We start from the raw sequence: 25,056 nt of genomic DNA, 5'->3' as shown, positions 1-25,056 counted from the left end.
AACATTCTTTCAAAGGAGGTGGAAAACAATCACCATTCTCATTAAATTCAAGAGCATCATGAGCCTTTTACTTGGTCAACAACTATAATAATGCTTTTTTTATTACTACACTGAAAAATTTAAATATTAAAGTTAGTAGAATTTGGTACAAACAAAAAGAAGGAAAGGTAGAAAGGAAAAATTATTATTCAGAATAGCTTTTGCAGAAGCTGCCTGAATTTTGCTGTTTTCTTAAATTCTAAGGGAGATGGATTATAAACCCCTGGTATGCATAATGTGCATTGAAATGCTGGGACCACAAATCTGCCTAACATCTGAGAGTGCTGCACGACTTCCTGCTGAACTGGAGACCCAAACCCAGCTTCACAGCATGGAAAAGGAGATATTTCCCTGCTTGGGGGTACAGTGGTAACTGTAATGTCAGGCACCTTTTCCATCTTCAACACCCCAATGTAAAAAGAACCCAACCAAGAACAAAAACCAAGAAGCAATGATGAAATACAGAGTGGCCACCAAATTTTTTAGCCACATAAAGTTTATGATTAAACTGGTGTAGTTCAACCCATGAGACTGCAAGCAGAAACAATATTAGCTAAGCTAAAATGACTTAAAAGTACAAGAGTTTCTTATCCAAATTCCAAATGAGAGTCTCTCCCACAACAGTTTCTTTGTGCTTTTACATACATAAAGGTCAAAATATTCAATTGTTAAAACATAATTTTTAAGGGTATTACCCTCCAATCCTTTGTCATCCTGCCATAGATGACCAACTGAGAATGAACTAAGCAGGTATTGACAGAAATAAATCATGCTGACAGCTCTGAAAATTATTTCTAACAGTTTTGTAATACTTTCCCATAGTAAGTAGCTCTCAGACACTCAACCACAGCCATCAGTCCTGTCACATGCCATACTGAACAGCCATTTCTAGAGAATAATTAGGCAACTCCTGAGGGGGACAATACTTTTCAATAGATAATTCTCTGTTCAATAGATAATGTTCAATTCTCCTTAAGTCTCTGTGTGATGTTTTAAATTTGCAGGTTTCCATCCTGAGGATTGAAAATGAAAAGTGAAGGGATTCCTTTTTTGCAGTTTGGTAAGCCTTTACTGATTTGGTACAGTACAGCCAAAAGTTCTGCTGCAAGCGTCCTTTAGGAGTAAAGTTGTTTTCTTGTGAGGAAGTCCTCTAATACCTCAAATGACCAAAATGGAGAGCATCTCTTCATGGGCAGGATCTGCTCAGCACAGGGTGCCATGGGAAAATCCTTCCGAGCTTCATCCAGTGCTGTGTGATTTCAGAGTTCCCAACATCTGAATGGGTTGTAAGATTTGCTCATTGTCACTTTGCTCCTTTTCCTATTCTGTCTTACTGAAGCAGTTATTTTATTAAATTGATTGTTGTCAAGCCTTTCTGACTGAGATTGAAAGAGAGCCCCATGATGTCTCCCTCCCTCCTCACCCCACCTCACCCCATCTTACCTCTCCCACTGGTTCCTAATGCGCTCACTAGATGTTGATCAGATTTTCATTCAGGTTTTGTAAAACTTATCCAAAATACAGCAAAAGACCTTTCAGCCTGCAGAGCTCTTGCTGCCATGACACTATAGCTGTTCCAAACAAGTTGAAATTTGTCATCCATTTTCCTCAACCTGAAGGAAGTTTGTGCCAGTCTTGGCCTTAGTTCAGGGGTGGCTGTGAATAGTTGTGCCGCTCTGCTCCCCAAAACACCCCTGTGTCAGGCAGACCTCATTGCAGTTACAATTTCCTCGTGAGGGGGAGAGGAGGGGCAGGGACTGATCTCTTCTCTGTGGTGACCAGTGACAGGACCCAAGGGATTGGCCTGAAGCTGTGCCAGGGGAGGTTTAGGTTGGATATCAGGAAAAGGTTCTTCACCCAGAGAGTGTTCAGGCACTGGAACAGGCTCCCCAGGGAAGTGGTCACAGCACCAGCCTGACAGAGTTCAAGGAGCATTTGGACAATGCTCTCGGGTACGTGGTGTGACTCTTGGGGATGGTGCTATGCAGGGTCAGGAATTGGATAGATGATCATTGTGGGTCCTGTTCAACTCAGCATATTCTGGGATTCTGTGATTTCCCTCCAGCAGGAACATCTTATCTGACCACAACCTGGATCCCAGACCAATTTAATTTTGCAACTCTCTTGTTAGGGCACATTTTTCTAAAAATTGCAGTTTTAGCAACATACAAAATACCTTGCTGGATAGGACCAGAGGCACAGTTATCCAGCTCTGTTGTAGCTGTGATAAACAGGAAACACACTTCAGGAGGAACAGGCTGATATTCCCACATCTTCCTTTCAGTGCCACTTCAGCTGAACCACTGTACACAAATGTGTCTGTTTCCCTTTCAAAGCCTTGCAATGTCAGAAAAAAAATTAGCTAGCTCTCAAATAGTCTTGCATGTGAAGGACCTAACAGCTTGGGCTGGGTGTTTGTTGCCTGCAATATTTTGGTGCTGCTAGTTGCAGCAAATTGAGTAAGCTCAATTAAGTTCAAGAGTTACAGGAAGAATTTCAAGTCTGAAAAACCAATACCTTCTCCTCATCCCTAGACTTCTTTCCTAAGAGCATAGAGTAAATTTTTCAAGATGTACAAGAAAACTTGCAAGTAGCCTAAAAACTATACTTTTTTTAAAAAAAATCAGGTCTTCAAAACAAAGTAACTATTTATCACATGGACTAGTTCTGTCTTTTTATGTCTCTACGCCCTGGATATTAGGAAGTCACAAAATTTACTACCCACAGACAATAAATGAAACCTTTGGCTATCCTAGGGTTGTATTTATTTTCCTTTTTTTATTTTTAATCATTACTGAGCTTTGATTTTACTATTTTTCATAAATATATATTACAGACAGACTGAAGACAGATGAAGAAACCTCATAAGAATTTTTTTCTGCCTTTAAAAGGCAGCTGGAACAACGCCCCCAGCATAGGTAAACAGCACCCTATCGAAAGCCAGCTCTGAAACACTGGAATCCAAAACCAGTGTAAGATCATATACACACTGTTGCTATTTTGGTTCCTCTTGATTTATTATTTATTAGAAACAGAATACAAATTACTTTTAAAACACTGAAAGACAGCCCACTCCAGGTTTTGCTGATAACACTGCCATCTCTTCCAGTTTTACCACGAATCCTGTACATAATATTTGACACATTTGTTCTGCTATAAACTGTGGAAAGAAAGAACTGCTGTACTGCTTTTTCTCTAAAAAAATTGGTGGCAGGAGGGGGGGAGGGGGGAAGATTACCATGATAGTTATAAAAACTGTAAACTAAAGTCTTAAAAACTGACAATGCTAATTGAACTTGCTGTTTACTTTTTTTAAAAAGTTCAGAAGACATTTTTATCAACATTTTTTTTCCTGAGCAGGACTAATTCACTGTTTTAATTCATAACCTTTACGATCACTGGGGACCCTGCTATCATCTGATCCAATCAGTGCCATTGAAAAAGGAGCTTATGGTTAGACTCCATCAGCCTGCTGCTGAGCGGAATTTTTGAAGTGGTGACCCCACAAATACTTCAATACACCTGAAAGATTTGTCAGAAACAGCAAACAAAAAGGTGAGCATCCCTTACCTGGAACTGACACGCACATTTCAAGCCATCGCCCTCTTCCTTGCACACTCCTCCATATTTACATGATGATTCATCACACACTCTTACATCAGATTCCCTTACATTTAACTCTGCAAAAAAAAATAGAAAAAGAAGACAATAAAAAAAATTTAAGATGAGTCATTTTGAGGACTGAGTTGTCCTTAAACCCTCTGAGCATCCCTGCTGCCTTTCTCCCATATAGAAATCAAAGGAAAAATGCCAGAGCTCTTCCCCAGGCTGCCCTGCATGGGCTCAGTCCTGCCCCTGGGCTCCTCTCCAGGGGCAGGTCCTGCTCCCCAGAGGCAGCTTTGCCTGGTTGGCAGAGTGGTTATGGCTGAGTGCTGATTCACCAAATAAACAGATACAGAGAAAGGATGTGTTTATACTGCCCAAAGGCTCTTCCATGTTTCCCCTGATGGGGATGCCCCACTATAAAACCTTTCTCTTACAGAAGTTGTTTCTAGCAGGAGTTAGGAGCTTAACATAGGTCATAGCCCATGTTTCTCACCTGCTACCTCCTTTTGCTTTACTCTTCACAAAGGTCCTGAGGGAGCAGAAAAGCTAAACCATCAGAATTTCTCTGCCTGGTTTTCCAGCGTCTGCCATGGCCACATTGTTATCCTTCAGACTAAAAATAAATCCAACTGTGTTTGAACTATTTTAATTTGCTTGCACTGTAGGAGCCAGAGTAATGAACCAGAGATCTGTGTCTTAGCTCCTGCATAAGAATATGGAACACAAATGGCAGCTCCTGTCACTGTAAGCTTGCAGCACAGGCACAGCTGGCAAGAGGGAAACCAAGGGGCTTTACACACCAACTGCATAGGCACTAGCTCCAGCACAAAGGTCACTTAACTGGCTTCAAGCTCTTTCTGGACATTACAGTCCAAGGCTAGATCTAAAAGAGAATAAATAAGTATTTGACTTGAACTATATATAGGAGAGAGAGCAAAAGAAAGCACAGGTGGGATAATGGATGTGGTCAGTGTCTGCCTAAATGTGACCTCATCAGGCTGTGTGGGAACAGTGCTGGTACCATCGATTCCAATGAAAAGGTGAAAATTACACCAAGGGCTTTGGAAAAATCCCCTGGTACTGTTAAATTTGCAGTGAAATCAGAGGATATCATTCAAAGATGTCTGTGCTATGGTTCAAGTCAGAAACCTTCAGGACTCTATAGCAAGCATGATCCACTAAAGAGATTCACTGACAGCGGCGTGATTTAAAATAATGACTGTGACTTTTAATAAGCAAGCCCAATCCAGAAAACTGGCTTAAAGAAAGAACTGAACACCAGCCATTCAGAAATGAGGAAAGGTAGGTCAAAAGCAGAAGAAAATAATCCTTGCTGCCACTTAGAGTCTTAAATAGGCAATCAGCCTCCTCCTCACAGCAGCTGCAGCACTTTGGTATGACAGTGATAGACACCCTGGAAAACTGCTCCTATGCATTTATGTAACATTATACACCCACATATACAGTTTATATAAATAAATAAATAAACAAACAGTAATTACTGTAATAATTTTTACCATATGCCCCATGCTTCTATATTTAACATAGCATAATTATGTACTTTTTCATGTCACTGAAGTTAGACGATTACAGCTCAATGGAAAGTCCAGTTATAATCCACATATTTTTTTGTCAGCCATGAGAAAAAATTGAGAAACATATTGATTCTTTTCCCCCATAGGTCCATCACTCCCAAAGGCATAAATGAGGAGGGCAATGTGTATAACAATGGGCAGATAGATATCCTGGTTGCCATCACAACCCTGTGCCTGTGTTCTCTAATGTTATTCTTAATGTCGCCGTTTATCAAGCATGACTGCTGCGTTGTAGGGACCAAGGTAATGTGACAGAACATCGCAGCTTTTCAATTTAATGTGTTCATAATTCGCTCCTGAAGGAAATGTGCTTTCTTTGTCCTCATGAAGATCTGTTCCACAAAGATGAGCAAACTATCAAAATTAATTAAGGGGAAATGATTGTCATATCTGAAAGAAGGGTCCACCTTTAGGTGATATCACACTTGAGAAAATGCAATTCTAAAAAGGAGTAACCATACAGTCAAATTAGAGCATGCACTGCTTTCAAAATCCTGTGTTCATCAGGTCAGGTAAATAATGACATGTTGGTCCCCCCTTCACAACGCTCAGCTGAACACGCTGGACTCAGTGCTTTGCAACATCCTACCCTGTGCCCCCGACCAGCACAAGAAACCCCTCAGTAGCTGCAACTCCTGCTTGAATTTCTGGGAGTCTACACAACATCCAACAGCTTAAGCAAAGTAGTGCAGAATTTTCCTCAACATTGGTGCTCCCCCCAGTGTGGAGAGGGCACATGAACATCCAGAAAGGAGCCTCTTCACCACAGTGGTGGGCAAGGTACCTCACTTTTTTTCAGAGAGGAAGGACGTGGTGGGGTCAGAAAGCGAGGCCAGATAGCAGTTCAGCATCAAGGCTGAACTCGAGATGTACTTGTTCCTAGCTTAGCTATTGCTCTGCCTGCAAAAGGCAGAGAGAAAGGGCAAGATTTCAGAACAAAACTATAAGAAAGGATATGAAGATGGCAGCGCAAAATCAGCCTTTGTGAACCTCCTTCACTTCAAGAAAAAAAGAATTGGGGTTTTTTTTTTTATTCCACAAGAGGAATTAAAAGGACAGAAAGTACACTGTGATTTTAACGGTTACGTCATTTTAGACATGGACTGTTCTTCTTTCCACATAAATGATAAACACTGATTATAAGCTTTACAGCATTAAATGAGCAGGAAAGGTCATGCAGAGACAGGAGACAACATGATTTCCCAAAGTTGTACAAAAGACAAGATACCCTGGTGACTGGCACTTGAACATGACAGATGAACTTTATTCTATGACAGGATGTCACTGAATCCCTTATTCCATTCAGTGGCAAATTCCAGCAGCAGCAGAATCAAGCCTCCAACATGTGCATGATTACATCTGATGGAATCACAAGTACCTAGAAGTGTGGTGGCTATAATTATTTCTGCACCCACAGCATTCAGTTCAAAAATGAATACATGTGGATGGATGTTAATAGAGCGATATGAAGAGGAATTGTAGATGCCTTGCATGTTGGAAATGTGCTCTGTTTTCAGTGAAGTCCTCACAGACAGAGAATTAAAAAGGAGTTTCTGCAATTATTTCCAGAAGAATGGAATCATAATTGTGAGAACAGATCCATGAGAGAAACAAGAACATGTAGCAAATGGTTTAGGGTAATTTCTTGCATGTTTCTTTTATGCTTACTGCAACTCATTTCCTTGACTTTCAGCAGGTATAAATAAGAGAAAGCCTCAGTGTGATTCATAACGCACAGTAACAAAATGCTAGATAGTAATCCATCAATTCCCAACAGAAAACATAATTAGCGCAATTAAATCAGGCTTCCAAATTTATGATAAAATTAATCTCCAAAGACCTGAAATGAGGTATTAAAAATGATTTGCTAGTATCTGTTCTGCCAATACACTTCCCGGTTGTGTGAGGGCTGACTGGCACAGAGGAGCTTGCAAAGAACCACAGCAAGGTCTTCTGGGTTTGTCTTTTTTTCTCTGTTGAAAAGAATTCACTATGTGATAATTTGTTACATCACTAAAAATGAGGAAAGCCATCTCTATTTTGACTCCTTTCGGAGAATGTGAAGTACAGCTCAATGCAAGTAGTTGTGGATTGGCTTTTTGCCTGTGACCTCAAAATGCATTTCTCTGAAGCTCTTGTTATAAGGTAAATTACATGTGTCAAAATGCTGAACCTGAAGATGAAATCATATTTGTAGCTTTAAGTACATCAAACATGTTGTTTCCATCTGGATACCTCAAGAATAAAGTAAAATCTAAGATGGGCGAATCTGTTCACTTTGCTTTTTCAAAACTCATGTTTCTCCTGGGGTTGGCAATAGTACATAGTAATGATGAATGGATATAAGGGACCAAAAATACCTTTCCCATGTGAAAATGAGCACGTAAATATTGCAGCTGCACCTGAGAAAAAAACCCTCTCTGCCTGCCTGTTTGTCTGTTTTCTCTTTCTGTGGGTAAGATTCCAAGTAGTAGAGGTGCTGGGACCCCTTTTGCTCTTGACCTATGAGTTTGGTAAAAAAGGGGAAGCAACTTTCACCATTTGCATTAGAGGGAAAAAGCAAGGCTTTTATGTCCTCCAAATAATTTGTTCTTTGTGAAGCCAAGCTTTAAATTAGGATGCACGACCACTCGTGGAGGTCATCTATAGACACACACATACACACAGAGACCGGGGAGAATTCGTAAAAAGTCTGTAACTCTACAGCTTAATAGAACCCCCAAAGTTGTAAGAACAGCTGAATGGTGTCAACATTGGATTGGAAAAGGGATCAGGAGAAATTATGTTGTGTAAGGATATGTTAGAGCCCACAGAGTCTACTGGAGATAGTGACGTTATGACTGGATGAGCTTTCAGGACCACAAAACAGAGTCAAAGAAGGCAAAATCTGACTAACAGAAAACCTATAACCTGCTCAGTTTTGGGAGTCAACCTTATGACTCTAGACTGGCTTGGACAAGTCATTGGCCTTTTTTTTGGTTTTGCCAAATTATTTATAAATGAATGGAGAATTTAATGGTGGAAAAAAGAAACACCCAACAAAATCTTTCCCTTATAAGAGGAATTATAAACCTGAGGTGCTCATATGACAAGTACAGTAATAACCTGAGTCTTAAATTGAACTCTTGAATAAAGCTTTACCTGCCAGTCACACCCTTTGCCACACAACAAAGATAATACACACAGTGGGGGCCTCTGCCCCCATGGTTCCCAAGGACAGTCTGCCCACTTCAACCAGGTGAGTTTGAGTGGCACTGTAAAAAGATCCTCCAGGGAAGTATTTTGGATGTCCCTGGAATACCTGTGCCCACCTCCTGCTGCCAGCTCAGAACAAAACTGCACAATTCTATAAATCCTATCAATCCCATGCAGACATACATACAAGCATCCCATCTGGCAATGGCTTCAGCCACTTCAGATTTCCATCACCTGCAGTGACTCTGACATTGGTGCAGACACTTAGCTCACATGCACCTATCTATACATAAACATTTACATTTAGATGTCTTAATCTACAAGCTCAGCCCCATCCCACAGCTTTTCAAAGTACATCCAGAAAGGCCATTCCTGCAGGAAGTCATGCAAATGCTTACAGAGCTGTTTCACCCAGGCTCTGGGTGAAAACAGAAAGCTTTCTGAACATAAGGCATAATTTTGGGGACTTCCTAATATCTAAGAAAGATATATATATATAGATATATATTAGGAAAAGATATATATAGATATATATATATATATATTAGGAAAAATACCTTAAAAATATCCAAGCCTCCCCTGACACAGCTTCATGCCATTCCCTCAGATCCTGTCACTGTTCACCAGAGAAAACAGATCAGTGCCTGCCCCTCTGCCTCACCTTGTGAGGAAGCTGCAGACCACAAGGAAGTCTCCTCTCAGTCTCCTCTTCCCCAGGCTGAACAGACCAAGTGACCTCAGCCATTCCTTGTGTGGCTTCCCATCTAGACCCTTCACCCTCCTTGTTGCCCTCCTTGGGGCATTGCTGGCTTTAGCACTGCAACCAAAGGAGCAAATGGCTTTTCTTGCTTCATCAGCTAGAGAACAAAACATTACTAGAACATTGGAACCATGAACTTCCCAAGCAAGTATGTATCATTGACAAAGCCTGAGATCACCATTTATTTGGTAACTAATAAATAATCTCTGCATTAGGTTTTCCAGAGCATTTTATTATCCTCATGTTTCAGCAGTTGTGGATTATGTAAATCACAATAATTTGCATTGTAGAGTTTATGTCTGCTGATTTTCTTCTCAGAAATTGTCATAGGTTATGGGTGAAGAAAAAGAGAGCAGACAAGCCCCTCAGACAAAATTAGCAATTACTTGTCCAAATAAATAATACTCACTTGTATCAGACAAGGCTAAGCAAGACAGAATGGGTCATACTCTCTGGTTCATAAGAAAAATTATGTTTTTCAGAAAAGAAAACAGACAAAAAGACAAACGACTGGGAAATAATTCAGGGGTAAGAGGGATACCCTTCAGACACTGCATATCCCCTTTGAAGATGTTTGCTGCCACTGATTTGAGGGACAGTTTAGCAAAAAAATATTTAAGAAATTAAGAATGTGGAGAGTGGAAAGAGAAGAATAACAAAAAGAACTTTTAAAAACAGGCAGTCAGAGAAGAAAAATAGGAAAATGAAATTGTAACACAAGAAAATCTAAAAAAATTGTAAGCTTTAAATAATTAAACCAGTTAAAAGTCATTTAAATGTCCATTCTGTGATAAGGTATAAATTTCTTTCACACTTGAATTCATTGGGACAGTCAAGAGGTTATATGAAAAAAAATTTTAAAAAAGAAACAAAATCATTAAAATGAATTTACCCTAAAAAAACATAAATGACTGTAATCTAACAGAATGCAGATACTCCCACATTTTTTTAAATTGGTCAGTTGACAGATGCCTTGTGTGGCTGATGGCAAATCTGCTGTTTTGAAAACAATCTTAGGCAGTATTAGAGGATAGCAAAACCTATTTTGCTGTGTCTCAATGCAATATTTAATGCTCAATTGTGCAGAAAGAAAAAATAAAGCTGTGCTTTGGCTCTTGAAAATGCTATCTGAGTGAATAAGGCTTGAAATATTTCCCTAAAACTACTTTTACAAGACCGCATTAGCTTTTGATTGCTTAAGTGCTGTCCAATTTATCTCGGATGATTATACTTTTACATTTCAAATCACCACAGTCTCCTTTTCGAGCAGAGGAAAACTGAAAGCATACATGCTGCTAAAGCAATTAGTATTCTTGTACACAATAGGAAAGCACAGCAATTTTTAACAACTAGCACTCACACAGCAAGGTAACAAGACTGGCTTTGAACCTGAGAGTCTCCCACACTGCAATATTCACATTGGTAGTGTGCCTCAGACTAACTCTATTCAGTGTGAAAAAAGTAAGGAAAAGTGCCATAGTGACGAATGTTTGTATGACAGCTCCGTCAAAATATTGGGTGCAGCCGGTGGTACATTTCTTTTTCCATCAAGGAAAAAAAAAGTACTCACAGAGAAAGCTAAGGCACTTTTTTCTTATATTAAAAGCTCTGACAATATTTCAGAAATGCTGTATAATTCCTGTAGGTGAATAAGTAATCAAATGGCACAAATCGACAAGCCGTGCAGTTGGTTGGAGACAGGGAAAGATGTGGTGGGAACCTGGAATGATTTTCTCCCTCATAAACACTTTTGTGGCAAGGTCAGGCAGTATAACAATCTGACCTTCAGGAGCTGGGTCTGGTGTGCTTCTCTGTCAGCAGCTATGCAGGACACTGACTTCAAAACTTGCTTACAAAGCAGAATATGTCTTACTACAAAAAATTATTGACTATGATTATGCAAGGCCATTATAAAAAACTTAGCATGTCATTGCATATTTTTACATAAAATTAAAATAAAATATTAGACAAGGAACACGCTCATACAGCATATTTACAGCAAGATCGATTACAACATATATTATCAATCCTTAGTCTCTAAGGAAACCAAGGCTGTGCAGGAGCTGCAACTTCCCAGACAGGTTGGTCTGCTCCTTTAACTTTTGCACTCACTGGGCAATTCCAGCCAAATCTGACAGCAGGAGAGGCCTGGGACTTCCTACAACCTAATGGAAAATCAATGGCTGCTTGGAGAAAGGGGGTCTAACATCTAATGTCCCTGTTGCCACTTGGAGGAATTGAGAGCATGTTGTCCTGGTTTCAGCTAGGGTAGAGTTAATTTCTTCACAGTAGCTGTTAGAGTGCTATGTTTTGGATTCAGAATGAGAATGGTGTTAATAATACACTGATATTTTGGATTTTTGTCGTGTTTATCCCAAGTGAAGGACTTTTTTCCCCCTTGTCTCATGCTCTGCCAGTGAGGAGGTGCACAAAAGAAACTGTGACGGAGCACAGCTGGGATGGGTGACCTGAACTGACCAAAGGGATATTCCACACCATAGAATATCATGCCCAGTATATAAACTAGGGGGAGTTACCAGGAAGGGTGGCTAATCTGGGTTCAAGAAGGGGAGTCTGGCATTAGTGAGTGGGTGGGGAGCAACTGCATTGTGCATCACTTGTTTTTTTCCTTTTTATTATCATTATTATTTACCATTATTACTGCATTTTACTTTATTTTCAATTATTAAACTGTTCTTATTTCAACATAAAAGTTTTACTTTAATTCTCCTCCCTGTTCCACCAGGGCTGGGGAGGAAGAGAAGGGCTGCATGGTGCTTAGTCTCCAGCTGGGATTAAAACCACGAGATTGGGTCATGTGACAAGAACACAAACACATGTGATATGTTTCTTTTCACAAACACATGCAAATAAGTGGCATGGACTCTTTTCCTTTCATGACACTGTCAAGGTCCTTGCCATATTGAGACTCAGAAACTTAGATCTGGCAAACACATAGACTTTTAGGATACTGGATAACTTGTGCTGATGAATGCTAATGCCTATACAAATGGATGTATTCTGGTAGGTTAACTTTAAAAATAGTGCTCTTACACTTCACCAGCCTTTGACAACTAATGGGACTCCTAGGAAATTTTTCATTTGGGTAAATTATACTGCTAAGGCTTGACAGTTGTGCAGCATGTGCAATTACAGTCAGTGGGAAAATGTTATTTGTCCTTGTTCCCTTAATGTTCCCTTGCTCTCTTGCTCTGTCTCTTAGTCTGCAGAGTAGATGGTCAAATAACCAAAACATTTGCAAGCAATTTGTTAAGGGTCTTCTGTCTCTCCTCTCCCCTGCCCCCCAAGTTGGGGAGCTTCACTTGCTTTCTAGCATCATTGCCCATATAAGAATACATCAAGCAAGCACAGTGCTCCCATGGAAGCTATAGCTTTAGCTAATGAATCCTTGTACTGGAGAAATCTTTCTATGCCAGTTACAAACCAAGGTGAACTCTTGTTCACTGTCATGAACTGTCATGTTCACATGTCATTTCATGAAGTAAATGTGACTGTGACTTCCCTAAGTCTGTAGAGGAGTGGCAAGCTGTTCAAACACTGAAACAACAGAGCCCTCATTTATACTCCCGAAGAACCTGAAGCCAAGTAAAATGGCAGTAAAAATGAACACTAAAGCAACTAATTATCTTCCATAAACATTTCAGGGAATTTCTTCTTTGATCTGCAGGTGACATATGTAAGTCAAGTCAACTTCGAAACTGGAAAATAATATTTGTCAATTTCTGATTCCATTCCTTCCACAAAACTCGAAGGCATGCAGTCCAGGAACCAGCTTGCCAGCTTAAGAGCTGGAATAGATGCATCGTGTTCTATTGGGTCTCTAGAATTACAATATTTGCACACAGGTGGGGGATGGATGGCTGATGGATCTACCTCGCCCTGGTGCTAAAACCCGAGCTCCTTCTGTTTTCTGCTCCTCACTTGCATTTCTTCTACAGCAGAAGAGAAACAAGCCCTGGTGTGAGCAGCACCATGTGCCAAGAAGATGTAGCCTTTCTATAACTATGTCAATCATCTCCCCTCTCTCATCGCTGCCTACAGAGCTCTGGGCAGCAGTCAGAGAAAGGAGCCTTCGTCTCTGTGAGCAATGGTAAGGGAAATGTTTAAAGTGCCTGATCATGGGAGTTTTTGTCACTGTTGAAACAAGGGCTGAAGTCAGCAGAAATCTGATCAAAGCAGAAGTATGTCCATTTGCCATGAAGTCCATATATATTTTTCATTCTCAAGGTCACATCAACCTATGTTTGACTTTAGTGCTCCTCAAGTCCTAGCATGAAGAGAGAACTGAGCTCTATATGTAGGTTGAGAATGTTCTCTAAGGAAAGCCTTATGGAAGTTGCTTGGCTTCTTGTTGTTTGCTTTACTTCATTTTAAAGACATTTGGGGAGAAAGCCAACTAGTCATTAACCTCACCACTTTCTCTTTTCCTTATTCTTCTTGTGGTTTCAGTGTCAGAGAGAGGTTTAAAGAGCAGCTGAGTCTTGGTCCATGAAAGCTCCACAGAAACTGTGTTCACAGCTGTGGAACAGCCTCCCAGGTTGTCAACTAATACATGTTGGGATGAGTTGACCTTCTGGGAGCCATTTTATGGTGACTTATTTCAAAAACGAAGATAAATTCAATAATGTTTTTTTTAAAATAAAATATCTCCCAAGTATAATGGAAAGCACTCAGAGGGAACTGCTAGGTTTTCATGGATAAACCAACACAGCACTGACATAGATTATACTGCACAACTCAGGTTATTACACATGCTCTGCATATTACACACATTATAAATGATTGACAGAAATTTTATGTTTCTTGGGGTAAAAAAAAGGGAAATACTTTAAAAATGAGAAATAAATATATATACATACATTCAAACCCCATATTTTCAGTAAAAAATATTTTCAATGTTCACTGTTGGCTCCTATGCTACTACTCCTTCCCTTCTACTTTTCCAGTTATCACAACATTTTTCCTTTAGAGTTAAAAAGACAGAAAAAAAAACCTCTCTGGAATGGAAATTCCTTGCATTTCTCAGCTACAAACCCAAGAAAAACAGGTGGCCTTTGGTAAATTTTCTAGAAAAATACTATTTCCTACAAAATGGTGTTCAGTGAGGAACAAGTCTATTTGAAAAGGTGTTTTGCCATTTGGCATACATAATTTGAGGCTCCAACACTATAAATGCCTGCTCAGCGACTTAACCTTGAGCATTTGTGATATCTAAATAAGCTGAATGGAACTGATCGTGTGCAAGACAAAAAATGTCTTTAAGTGCTTGTAGGATCAAGGACACAAACAATTTTCTGAGGACCTGATTTTTATGCAAATAACAATTACTTTACTAGAGTTTCTGTCTATTGGTTACAAATGTGTAGAATTACACAGTGGAGACACATTTTAAAGCACTGTTTATTTCCCAGATTGGAAACTTTCCCTTAAAAGCAGCAGAAAATCTCTGACAAAACCTTGCCAGGTAGTGTATTAATCTTAATTATTCACTCTCTACAGGGAAAATGCTGCTGTCTACAAAACCATTCGATAGCAGAAATCTAAAAGGTGACTTCAAATAGCTCAAATTTTAGATATTACTCATTGCTCCCAGTTACTATCATTAGCAGCTATGTGAAATACCTAGAGTCTGCAGTGAAGATCAGATCCCCCTTCTGAAAGACATGGGTGAGAACCAGTCCATTACTTACAGCATAAGCACAGAGGTCATACAAATTGTGATAAAAATTAGATATTAGAGTTTCCCTTTCCGTGGATGTGAATGAGGAATAAAAGGATATATAGAGAGAATGATTTATCCAAGGCAACAACACACAGCCAAGGCAAGTTGCCACAACAGAACTTGTCCCTGTCCAATTGCTTTGCTACAGGGTTATCTTTTCTCACTCTCATCACCTTCCCTTTAATAGAAATATTTTCAATACCACAGCTAGGAAATCATTGTGATCACCAAAGATGGAGCAGACACAATAAGATTTAGGCAGTACATGTTGATTAATTTAAAAAGTGAGAGGAAAAAGATGAATACTAACTCGCTAAGGCTACTAATGCTAACTAAAGTGTTATGTTGATGCATTAATGCAGCTTGCAGGAGTCATTTGCTGTATTCAAATAGCTGATAATCACTGCTCAGAATTCAAACTGTGCAGTTGTGAAAGAGCCTAACGCAGACAGTGCCATGCAAACCCAGAAATGTGTTTCATAGCCCCAGTGGGAAAAACTCTTGTTTGCTCAGGAACACAACACTCTAGGGGGTTGGCTCTTGTGCAGCAACACATGAAAAAATGGAGGAGCTTGAACAAAGTTTTGGTATGGGGATGTGCTTTGCCCTAGGGAGGGTGGGACAGGGGGGTAAAGAAGAGGGTAAGCTTGGCTTAAATCAAATACAGATACTATTTTTCAGAAAAGACACTGTCCTTGCAAGGGTCAGAAAAACAACCTAGGCTCACAGCTCCAACCTCTGTGGTCTCCTCTGACAGAGCAGGTGGTGTCTGTGCACTCAGGACCAGTTTTCTACTGGAGACACCTCATCTCACACCCTCTCTCTTTCCAGTCAACTGAGATTTTCAGAGCTGATCCATTCCTCGGATAAACTGTAAGAGAAAACACTCCTACAAGGCTCAACTGGGAGTGTTGCTGTTGCTGTAGTAGGCTGACTAAACAGGGGGAGAAACCTGCTGTATCTAGAATATCCAACAGACATTTTCCAAAAATGTCAGCACATCACCTGTCATCAGAAGATGATGGGGGCAACAAAGGTTTTGGACTTCTAGCAAGATCTGAAAACTGTAAACCTGTCATAAATCTTATTTCCATGCTTGCGAAAGTGGAAGAGTGAAATTTGTACCCAAATTTCTGAAGACAAAAGTAAATTTCATGTCTGCACAACCTCCACACTAGAGAGATTACAGATCAAACTTGACAGGTTGTGGTCACAGGATAGGCAGGTCTTCATTCCAGAACAAAATTTCAAATCTAATTCAAGTTAGTAGTTCCTGACACTTATTTTCTATCTGGAAGAGTCTGCCTTGCCTTGCCAGGGAAAATCAGTTAAGCATTTCCCATGTCACAAGTACCTGTTCAGTGCTACTCATGTTCTGGCAGCTCTGCAGAGGTGGGCCACCATCTTCAGCTGAATAACTAAGGGGATAGATGGGTGGAGCCCTTGATGAGGGAGTCAACGTTACCACTGCCCATATGCATCAGCATTTTCAAAGTTAAGAAAGACTGACAGAGCTGAGGCAAAAGAAAAACTTCTGGAAACAGTCTTCTTGCAATGATAATGATTATGGATGTTTTCCATAACCTCAATCAAGCTCTTTGGGCAAGATCTCCACTGATACTGCTGATTGATTCTTTGTACACAGGACTACTGAAAGGCCTGTGGAAACAAATAACTGGAAACATCTTCCCTCTAATTCCCTAATGCTGTTCACAACAGTTTCATATAAACACAACCTTACTTGAAACCAGGTGAGGGAAATCAGCAGGGCCTCATGGCCATCTCTTACATATTATATTCTGCTCCCAGCAGCTGTAAATTCAACACTTCACTAGGTATTAAATTTACTCTCAAGAAATATTTTCTAAGAGAGGTGACAGAGTTATTGCACTGTTGCAGCTGTGGAGTCAGATGGCAGTATGCCAGAACTCCAACAAAATTTTAAATTAGAAATCTGACCATCTGCTATAGGTGGGAAAAAGAGGCTTTTATGTCCAGGCTCCTCCCTTAGTTTTGTAATTTCCCTGGTACTGAAATGCATAGTCTGGTGTGCAACAGATGCCATATGCTTTCCAACGATTTCTTATTTGCAGCTGATAAGCACTGGAATGTCTTAAATATTGAAGAGAATCAGGAATTACTTCTTAAATGGCATTATGTTCTGCTATTACTCAGCCTGTGACAAAGCAGAGGAGCACTTTATAAAAACTTCCCGTTACTTTGGGATACTCCCAATAATAAAATCTGCTGAGATTTACTTACTTGCTATTTGAAACAGGATCAACAAGGAGAACACAATGTTTTTTTACCTGCATCCTAACTAGCTCTTCAATCAATAGTTATAGCTGCTGTATCTTTAAATATTATGGTAAACTGTTTAACAGCTTCTTTGGAATGTATGAAAAAAATGGGAGTGTGTTCAGATAGGAAACCATACTTTTGGTGTCTGAACTTCACATAAAAATGTTATGAAATTCTAAATAAATACAGAACTGGAAACATTTTATTAATGCTTACATGAACATTGACTGTACTGCTTTTATATGATTCTAAATCACAGTCTAAAAGAATGGTAGAAAAGTATAAAAATGGACCTGAAGTATCACATTGTACATCCATAGATGGGGAAAACACACAATGAGTTGGATCTGAGATGCTCATGGCAGGTCCTGACACTAAAATGTGCATGTCAGTAGCTCATTTAATCAATAGTGAAGATGAACACTAAAAGAAGGATTCTGTTTAAGTGTACATTCTAATACTGAATTTTAATTGTATATATCATTATAATCCCCCATGCATTATTCAAATGATCACTCCTGCTCCTATTTTTGCTATAAGAAGTGGCAAGAAGAACAAAGCTCCTGAATTATATTGAGAGCCATGTATTGACTAAATTGCTACTTCAAAGGCCAGTTACACTTATCAATATTAAAAAAGAATTTAAAAATCACTGTTTCTCATGACAGAGAAAAGACTCAGACTTTCTAGAGGATATTTGCACAGCCCATGGGCCACCTCTTTCTTTCCTCTTCTTCATTCTGCACAATGCTCTATGAAATATGTTTGGGGCCTCTGGGTCCATTAAATGCACATCTTTAAAGCAGTCTGGCTCAAGGGGCCCCATGAACAGGCTGAAAGAGCTCCCTTCTCCAATCTGAAATGGCACCAGAGACACTCTAAACGTGTTTAAATCCCAAACACCATGTCTGCACCCTGTCTTGGCCCTTGTGCACAGAACACAGACATTTGTAATATTCACTGTGCAGAACAGTGTTTTTTCCAGAATGCTCTTTGAAATCTGAAGATGTAGCTGACCTACCTGTAGAGTACCAAAAAAATCACAAAAATTATTATAAACAGGGAAGATTGTTTAGGGACAGAGAAGTCACATTTCCATACCCTTTCAGGATTACTACAGAGAAACACCAAGGAAATTATCCAAGTCTAGATTTAGTAGCTTTTATGAAGAGATCATACTTGATACTGATGGGCAATTATGCAGTCCCTTAATCAACTTTCTATTCCTGCTATATTTTTGTCCCACAAAAATTGGTTTGGGGCTAATCTCTTGATGATTTGGTGGCTGTGGAAAAATATTCTGTCTACATGAGGCTGTCTGAAACATTAAGACATCAAACACATAAATCTGCTATTGTGGCATTGCAGGACTTCAAAAATATTAGTATGTATTCTGTAATACCTAAGATGTCCACAGGACTTTAAAATAGGTGAACAAATTTCAAAGGTAAGGTAAATATTAATTCACTTCGATCAAAATACAAAAAGAATAGATAATGAAGAGTAGTGCCAAGAGTCATATAAAGGATGCCAGGCATTAACAATAAACAAAAAGAAAAACCCTTAGGAGGGGTTCAGTAGTTCCTCTTAGCTGCCTCTCATGATAAGAGTTTTCATCATTGTTTACAGGCCATGTTATCTTTTTAAAACTGATATCAAATAATAAATTTAATATCTTTATTTTAAGTTTAGGCTTTAGGCTCTCATTAAAAGCGCTCACAGCTGGGTACTTTTAGAAGGTTTGGGGGGAAAGAGTGAGCTAGAAGCAGTCACTGTTTAGAACAGCATGAGTCTTTTATGAGTTTGTTTGCTGGTGCCATGCAGTTTTACACTTTTTCATCCATTCAGAACTTCATGCCTTCCCTCACAGCTCATGCAGGTTTTGGAAACAGCCATTACCCAACAAGAAAACCAAACGCTTTGTGTCGAATGCCATCGTGTGACACTTACTGATACACTTACACAAACCCTGCTGCTGGCTTCCAAGGCTGTTGCACTGTAGATGCCTGAGCCATGGTTTTGTAGAGAGAACAATAAGCGGCTGCTATGCTGAGCACATGAACCAAAGCTGCCCTGGGATCACTCCTTCAGCATGCAGAGGAGAGGGAACATGGGACTGAACTCTACCACTTCTAACTAGCTCAGGAACCATGAAACCCCAGAGGGATCCGAAGAAATGTGCTTTCTCTCCTTATCCTATTAATTTCTTCTTTTCCTATTAACCTCAGTTATCTTGCATTGCTCAGCTGGACAGCATCCTTCAGCAAATGGAAAGGACGTTTAAAATTAGGCAAGACTTAGTGATCAGCTTCTGAGTTCACTCATCCTCTCTCTGCTTCCAACACTGTTGTAAGGCTCTGTGCATCTTTGCTACTTTTGGATACAGAGAAATAAACCACCTTTGACAAAGTCCCATTTTCATTGATAACCATAAACTGGCATCATTAAGATGACTGAAAGGATCCATAATTCAATGCTAGTATTAAAATACACGGTATAAACAAAATGGGCTGAAAAGTTTGTCTTTGAGAAGCATCGTGTAGAACCCATCAGCCACTTAAAACCTACTGTGGTGGGTAGGGAAATTTTATTCTATTTCATCTGTGAATGATCCCAATTGCATTCTTTCTTTGTCCCACTCTTAGCTTTCTTTTCTTAGATTTGTCACCTCATCCTAATTTTTGTAGTAACTTAGAATCATCTTCCATCTTGAAACTTGGGTTGGAACACTTTGGCAGCTGATACTTGGGAGAAGAAATTGGACTGGGGTAGGTATTGCAAGAAGCAATTTAGAATGTGTAAAAAGTAGTTATAAAATTTTTAAAGAAAATAAATAAGAAAGAGTATAAAAATGGATTATAGGTGGTTTCAGGCTATAATTATAGTAACTACCTTACAGTTTGAACCCAACTAGGGGACCAATTCTCACTATAAAAAAATGCAGACAATAAAGACAGTAGCAAAGCTGAAGAAAGAAAGCATTTATATGAAAATGCAATTATGCAACAAGAGTCTACTTCATATACCCTTAAACTTATAGGCAATGATGGGTCAGTAGATCTGTCTTTGGAAGCACTGACTGCAAATAAACCGTATTTTCTACATGCATGGGTAAAATTTATGCTTGTATTGTATGTGTTATAGAGCTGAAACAACTTTTCTTGCCCAAGTTGAGCACAAATTACTTTATCTGAGTAGCAAGTCGGTGACATTCTCTGAATCCGTCTCTTGAGCCCTTTTTCTAACCTATTATATATGGTTCAAACAATTCTTTAGATAGGTTATTAAAAATAAATGTAACATTTCCCTTCCTCTTCCCAGTATCTTCATTTGAGATCTAACTCTTTAATGGTGTCTGAAAGCAAAGAACTGTACAGTGTATTACAAACTACACAAGTACAATACAAAAGTACTGTTGCATTCAACATGGGAGAATTTTCTCTTTCAGAGTACCTGAATGTTGTACTTCTTGCAGCCTTTCCTCACCATTATGGCATTTGTGTCTGACATTTTAAATATCCCTTAAAGAACCTTAAAGATCTTGGGCCCCAGCTTTTTTAAATTGCATTTGAAGAGGACTCTTTGAATGATGCTCACTCAGTACTACAACTTTTTAATTCTATTATCTATATTTTGACTACTTTATGAATATATTGTTAGTATCTTTTTGCAATAGCTTTCTACTATGTATTTTCTCTGATAAAAATGAAACACTGCATTTTTTTAATGTGAGTAGGATTTACAATTAATACAAACTTCTGCATCTGAGCAGTTGAGACATGCCTTAAACATGTCTCAACTGCTTAAGAAGGAAATGTGAGCACAGGGCACAAGAGAATCTCTCAGCATTCTCTAACCAGCCCCTCAGTATAGATAACCAGAGGTTCACAGCTGCAGCAGCTGTCATGAGTGCTTCCTGCCCTCTCATCTGAGGGAAAATTCAGATGATTTAACCCTCCAAAAATTCCCAGGGAATTCTACAAGTCATGGAAAGAGAAAATGGAAATGAATACTGGTTTTATACCTGGTTGCTATAGTTCAGATTATTTTAGATTCAAAATCCTTTGGGCAAGGATCCCTCCTGTAAGTTCCAAATGACTGAGAACAGAGAAGACTATGACAGAAGCAAAGGGGAAACCACAAACTATAGCATTAAGATTTTTTTAGTCATTATTTAATACATAGGACCACAGTCAGTCATGTGGAATGCACTGTCCACAAATACAATGGCTGATAGTTCATGACCAAAGAGCAAGAAAGAGCCTTAAGAAAAGACAAAAATTCCACAAAAACAAAACAGCTTCTTTGCCTGAGTGTTTACTGTGAATACTGGGGAGAGGTTCCTTCCTTACGCACAAAAGCTTGGCACCAGATGACTGGTAAAACTTCCAGTTTCCCAATTTGTGTAGGGTTCCTGTAGTGTGTTCCCAGGAAGATTAGCAGAAAAGCAGTCAGAAGAACAAAAGTATAGCAGAAAAAAATCACAAAACAAATATGGAAGAGCCAGAATGACTTTGCAAAAAGGCTTTGTACCAGAGAAAACTGCCGGACTCCTCTGAAAGAGTAAAGGAGCAGGTGGACAAGGGAGGTCCCCAAATGCCTAAATGTGTACTTGATAAAAGTCTTCATCAAAAACTTCAAATAAGCTAATGCACCAAAGTGCTGTTCCCATGATGAAAGGGTTGGCTAACCCCCCAAAAACATTAGGCCATGGACAGTTACTTTCAGATCAGCAGGATGTACCCAGTGGAGTTCAAGAGGGGTCTGTGTTCAGTCTTGTTCTTCTCTCTGTTCCTGAAAGATTGGAAAGGGTATGAAGAGTAAGGTGAGAAGACTTTCTGGTTGAGTCAGGGTGCTAAAACACATGGCTAATGGAAAAGTTGAAGAAACCTTACAAGACTGAATGACTGGGCTATAAAATGCCTGATGTAATTCAATGCAGATAAATGTAAAAGAAACCATATGGAAGAAAATCCAACTTTCTAAACACATACATGTTAGCAATACATCTTGAGACTATTATTACCATTTAAGAACAAAATGCTGGTGTTATAACAGACAGTTTTACAAAAATGTCAAGTCCGTACTTAATAGTGGTAAAACCCCCTAAACTGAATGTTACGAATTATTAGGAAGAGAACAAAGCATAAACCAGAGTACATTATTACGCCACCATATAATCTAGAGTGCCTTTTTAATAATGTTTGCTGTGTGGTCCATTATTGCAAAAAGGACACAGCAGAATGGAAAAAAAGGAAGATGAAAAACATCAAACCTAGCTCTTCTGTAGCAAAAGTATAATCCAAACACAGTTGTTTTCCTTTTCAAAGATAATCCTAAATATGTACAAAAACTCATGATGTTTTTCTGTAGCTGCTGTACAATGAGACTTCTGATGTTTACAGCTGTAAAGCAATTAGAAACATTTGGCTGAAAATCACCATGTAGATAATAACATTATTATCCAGTATCCTTAAAGGAGAAAGAGGAAAAACTTTTTGGAAACTACTGCAAAGTCTTAGAGTGTTTTGTCACAAACTAAATTTAAGGAACAATCTTCTAAATGACCCTACACAATTTTTGTTTCTATCCACTAAGAGTCTCACAGTCTCTAAAAGCGCTGTTTAGCTTCCTCCTGAGATAAAGAAAAAACCCCAGACTGCTATTTTTTCTCTTTGCTTACTAAATGCACCCCGAGCAATGTCCATTCCCACTCCCACCTCTCAGTGCAACTCAGAGAAAGGCATTTTCTCAGCACGGACGTTAGAGAGGAAAAGAAAACATTTCTAGGGATATAATCCCTGCTGTTTTGTGGTGTCCATCTGGCATAATTTTGGCAGCATTTGGGCTGCCTCCCAAGAGGCACTGGTGTAGTTAATTTGGTGCTGTAATAGCACAACATTCAAGCTAGCACCACACTGCTTCTTTTACTGTGCAAATCCCCAGTCCATCAGCCTGGATCTACCACTGTTCTGCTGAAGTGATTGACCATTTTGGCCAAATACATCTGATCAATATCCATTCTAGGCAGGCATCATATTCCCTCATCTTCCTCTGTCTTCCCCACTAGGAGCCCTGACACAACTCTCCCCAGTTTTCCACCTCCACTGGTTTTCCCAGCCCAGGCTGAGATCCTCAGCACATGCTATAGCAACAGGGCAGACACTTGCAGTCTTCTCATACACTGCCTTACATTTGCAGGGCATTACAAACAGCAGACACAAATCTTCCCTTGCAATGCTGTGATGCCAGCATGACCTCCTGAAGCTGGCCCAGAGCAGCCATAATGCCTCCACTGCAGGGAGGCAACAAAAACCAGAGCAGGACTCAAAAGGGAAGTGGGAGAGAGAGGAATTCTCAGACAGCTGAAGCTGCAGCCATGGATCCTCGTGCTTCACAGCTTACCTGAGTCAGGCCTGCACGTGCCCTGAGCACTGGACAGCTTTTCTCAAGCTCTGCTGGTGCACTTCACAAGAAAACTGAGATATGCTGCTTCTGGTTCTAAGTGTGCAACTTTACATGAAAAGGTAAAGTAACCAGTCTTATGATGCATGTATCAGAATAGGTTTTAGAATAACATTTTTAGGTTTTACTTTATGGGACACTTTATAAGCAGGTGATGGTGCATTTGAGGAAATGTCTGTGCATTTATATGTGCAAGTTTCCTCCACATTTCACCTCTCTAAAATTGAGTCCAAATGGCAAGAAAGATAAGGTGAGGCCTTCCCTTTACTCACAGATAAACACGGTATGATTAAAGTACTCTTCCAGCATCGTAATGATTCAGACAATAATAGAAAAGGGTTGTCTCTCCTTCCAATGTGGGGAAGATGGAATTCAGTTGGACTTTTCTCCAGCTTTCTGAGTTCCCTCAATGTTCACCACCTCCATATGTCACAGACATATCTCCGTGCCACCTGTGACACATTACATTCTAAGCCAAATACACTATCTAGGGATTTTATATGGAATAAAACTGGTGGGAAGGACTGAAGGAGAAGCAGGCAGATATTACACATAAAGCTGAAAGGTAAGTTAGTGGCAAATATGAGACCATGGTTTCCCAAAGTTCAGACAAGAGGTCTGAAGTTTGGAGTCCTTATGGCTACAAATGCTTGTATTGAATTTCAGTATTTGAGGCACAACACAGAAAGGTTTTCATATATAAAGATCGAACAAATATGTAATCAGTATTATGTTACAAATGATTGAAACTAAACCACTTCACATAAGTAATGAAGATACTTTCCCAGCATCATTGCTCAATTTAAGTTACTATTGCAACTGCACCATGACTTAAAATTGTAGGGTCAAAGAATATTATATAGTAAGGCAGGAAATTCAATGTTATTTGCATGGTATAAAGAGGTACCCTAAGTGAAGCCACTTGAGAGCCTTGCTATAAACACATTTTAGTCCAGAGGTAAATTCTCTGAAGAGTCATAAGCACCTGAAGACAAAGGGAGTAAAATAAATAATGTCGCCTCAACCATAACTTTTGAATACTGGGAGAGATATTAAAATAAAATGCCATGACAGTTTATCAGGTGAGAAAAATGGCAACCTTTATGTTTTCACCTCTTTTTTCAATCAGGGTCTTCCATCTGTGAGCATGGCAGTGATTAATTTTCCTTGCTACACCTAGAAGAAGTGCTGCTTCTCACTGAGCACCCTATGTCACAGCACACAGAGAAAGCAAAGAGAGCAACAGCTCTGTAATTCACTGAGCCCCACAGAAGAAAACATTTAGGCCTTTTAAAGAAATCTGGAGCTGGGGGAAGGGATAAAGGAAGCACAACTCCTAAAGGCTGAAGCAG

At 39.4% G+C, this 25,056-nt stretch overlaps 1 protein-coding gene across 2 annotated transcripts in view; it reads right to left on the bottom strand.

Annotated features, from left to right (window-relative positions):
* The window catches only part of TMEFF1 (transmembrane protein with EGF like and two follistatin like domains 1), a 113,749-nt gene that overhangs the window by 42,775 nt on the left and 45,918 nt on the right, over positions 1-25,056 (bottom strand). For both annotated transcript variants that reach the window (XM_069005914.1, XM_069005916.1), the window contains exon 2: positions 3,610-3,719. In XM_069005914.1, the coding sequence (XP_068862015.1) occupies positions 3,610-3,719 (110 nt within the window). The remainder of the gene's footprint in view (positions 1-3,609; positions 3,720-25,056) is intronic.

Source organism: Aphelocoma coerulescens, chromosome 2 (genome assembly GCF_041296385.1).
Source record: "Aphelocoma coerulescens isolate FSJ_1873_10779 chromosome 2, UR_Acoe_1.0, whole genome shotgun sequence".
Lineage (NCBI taxonomy): Eukaryota > Metazoa > Chordata > Aves > Passeriformes > Corvidae > Aphelocoma > Aphelocoma coerulescens.
This window is presented reverse-complemented; position numbering and strand designations above follow the sequence as displayed.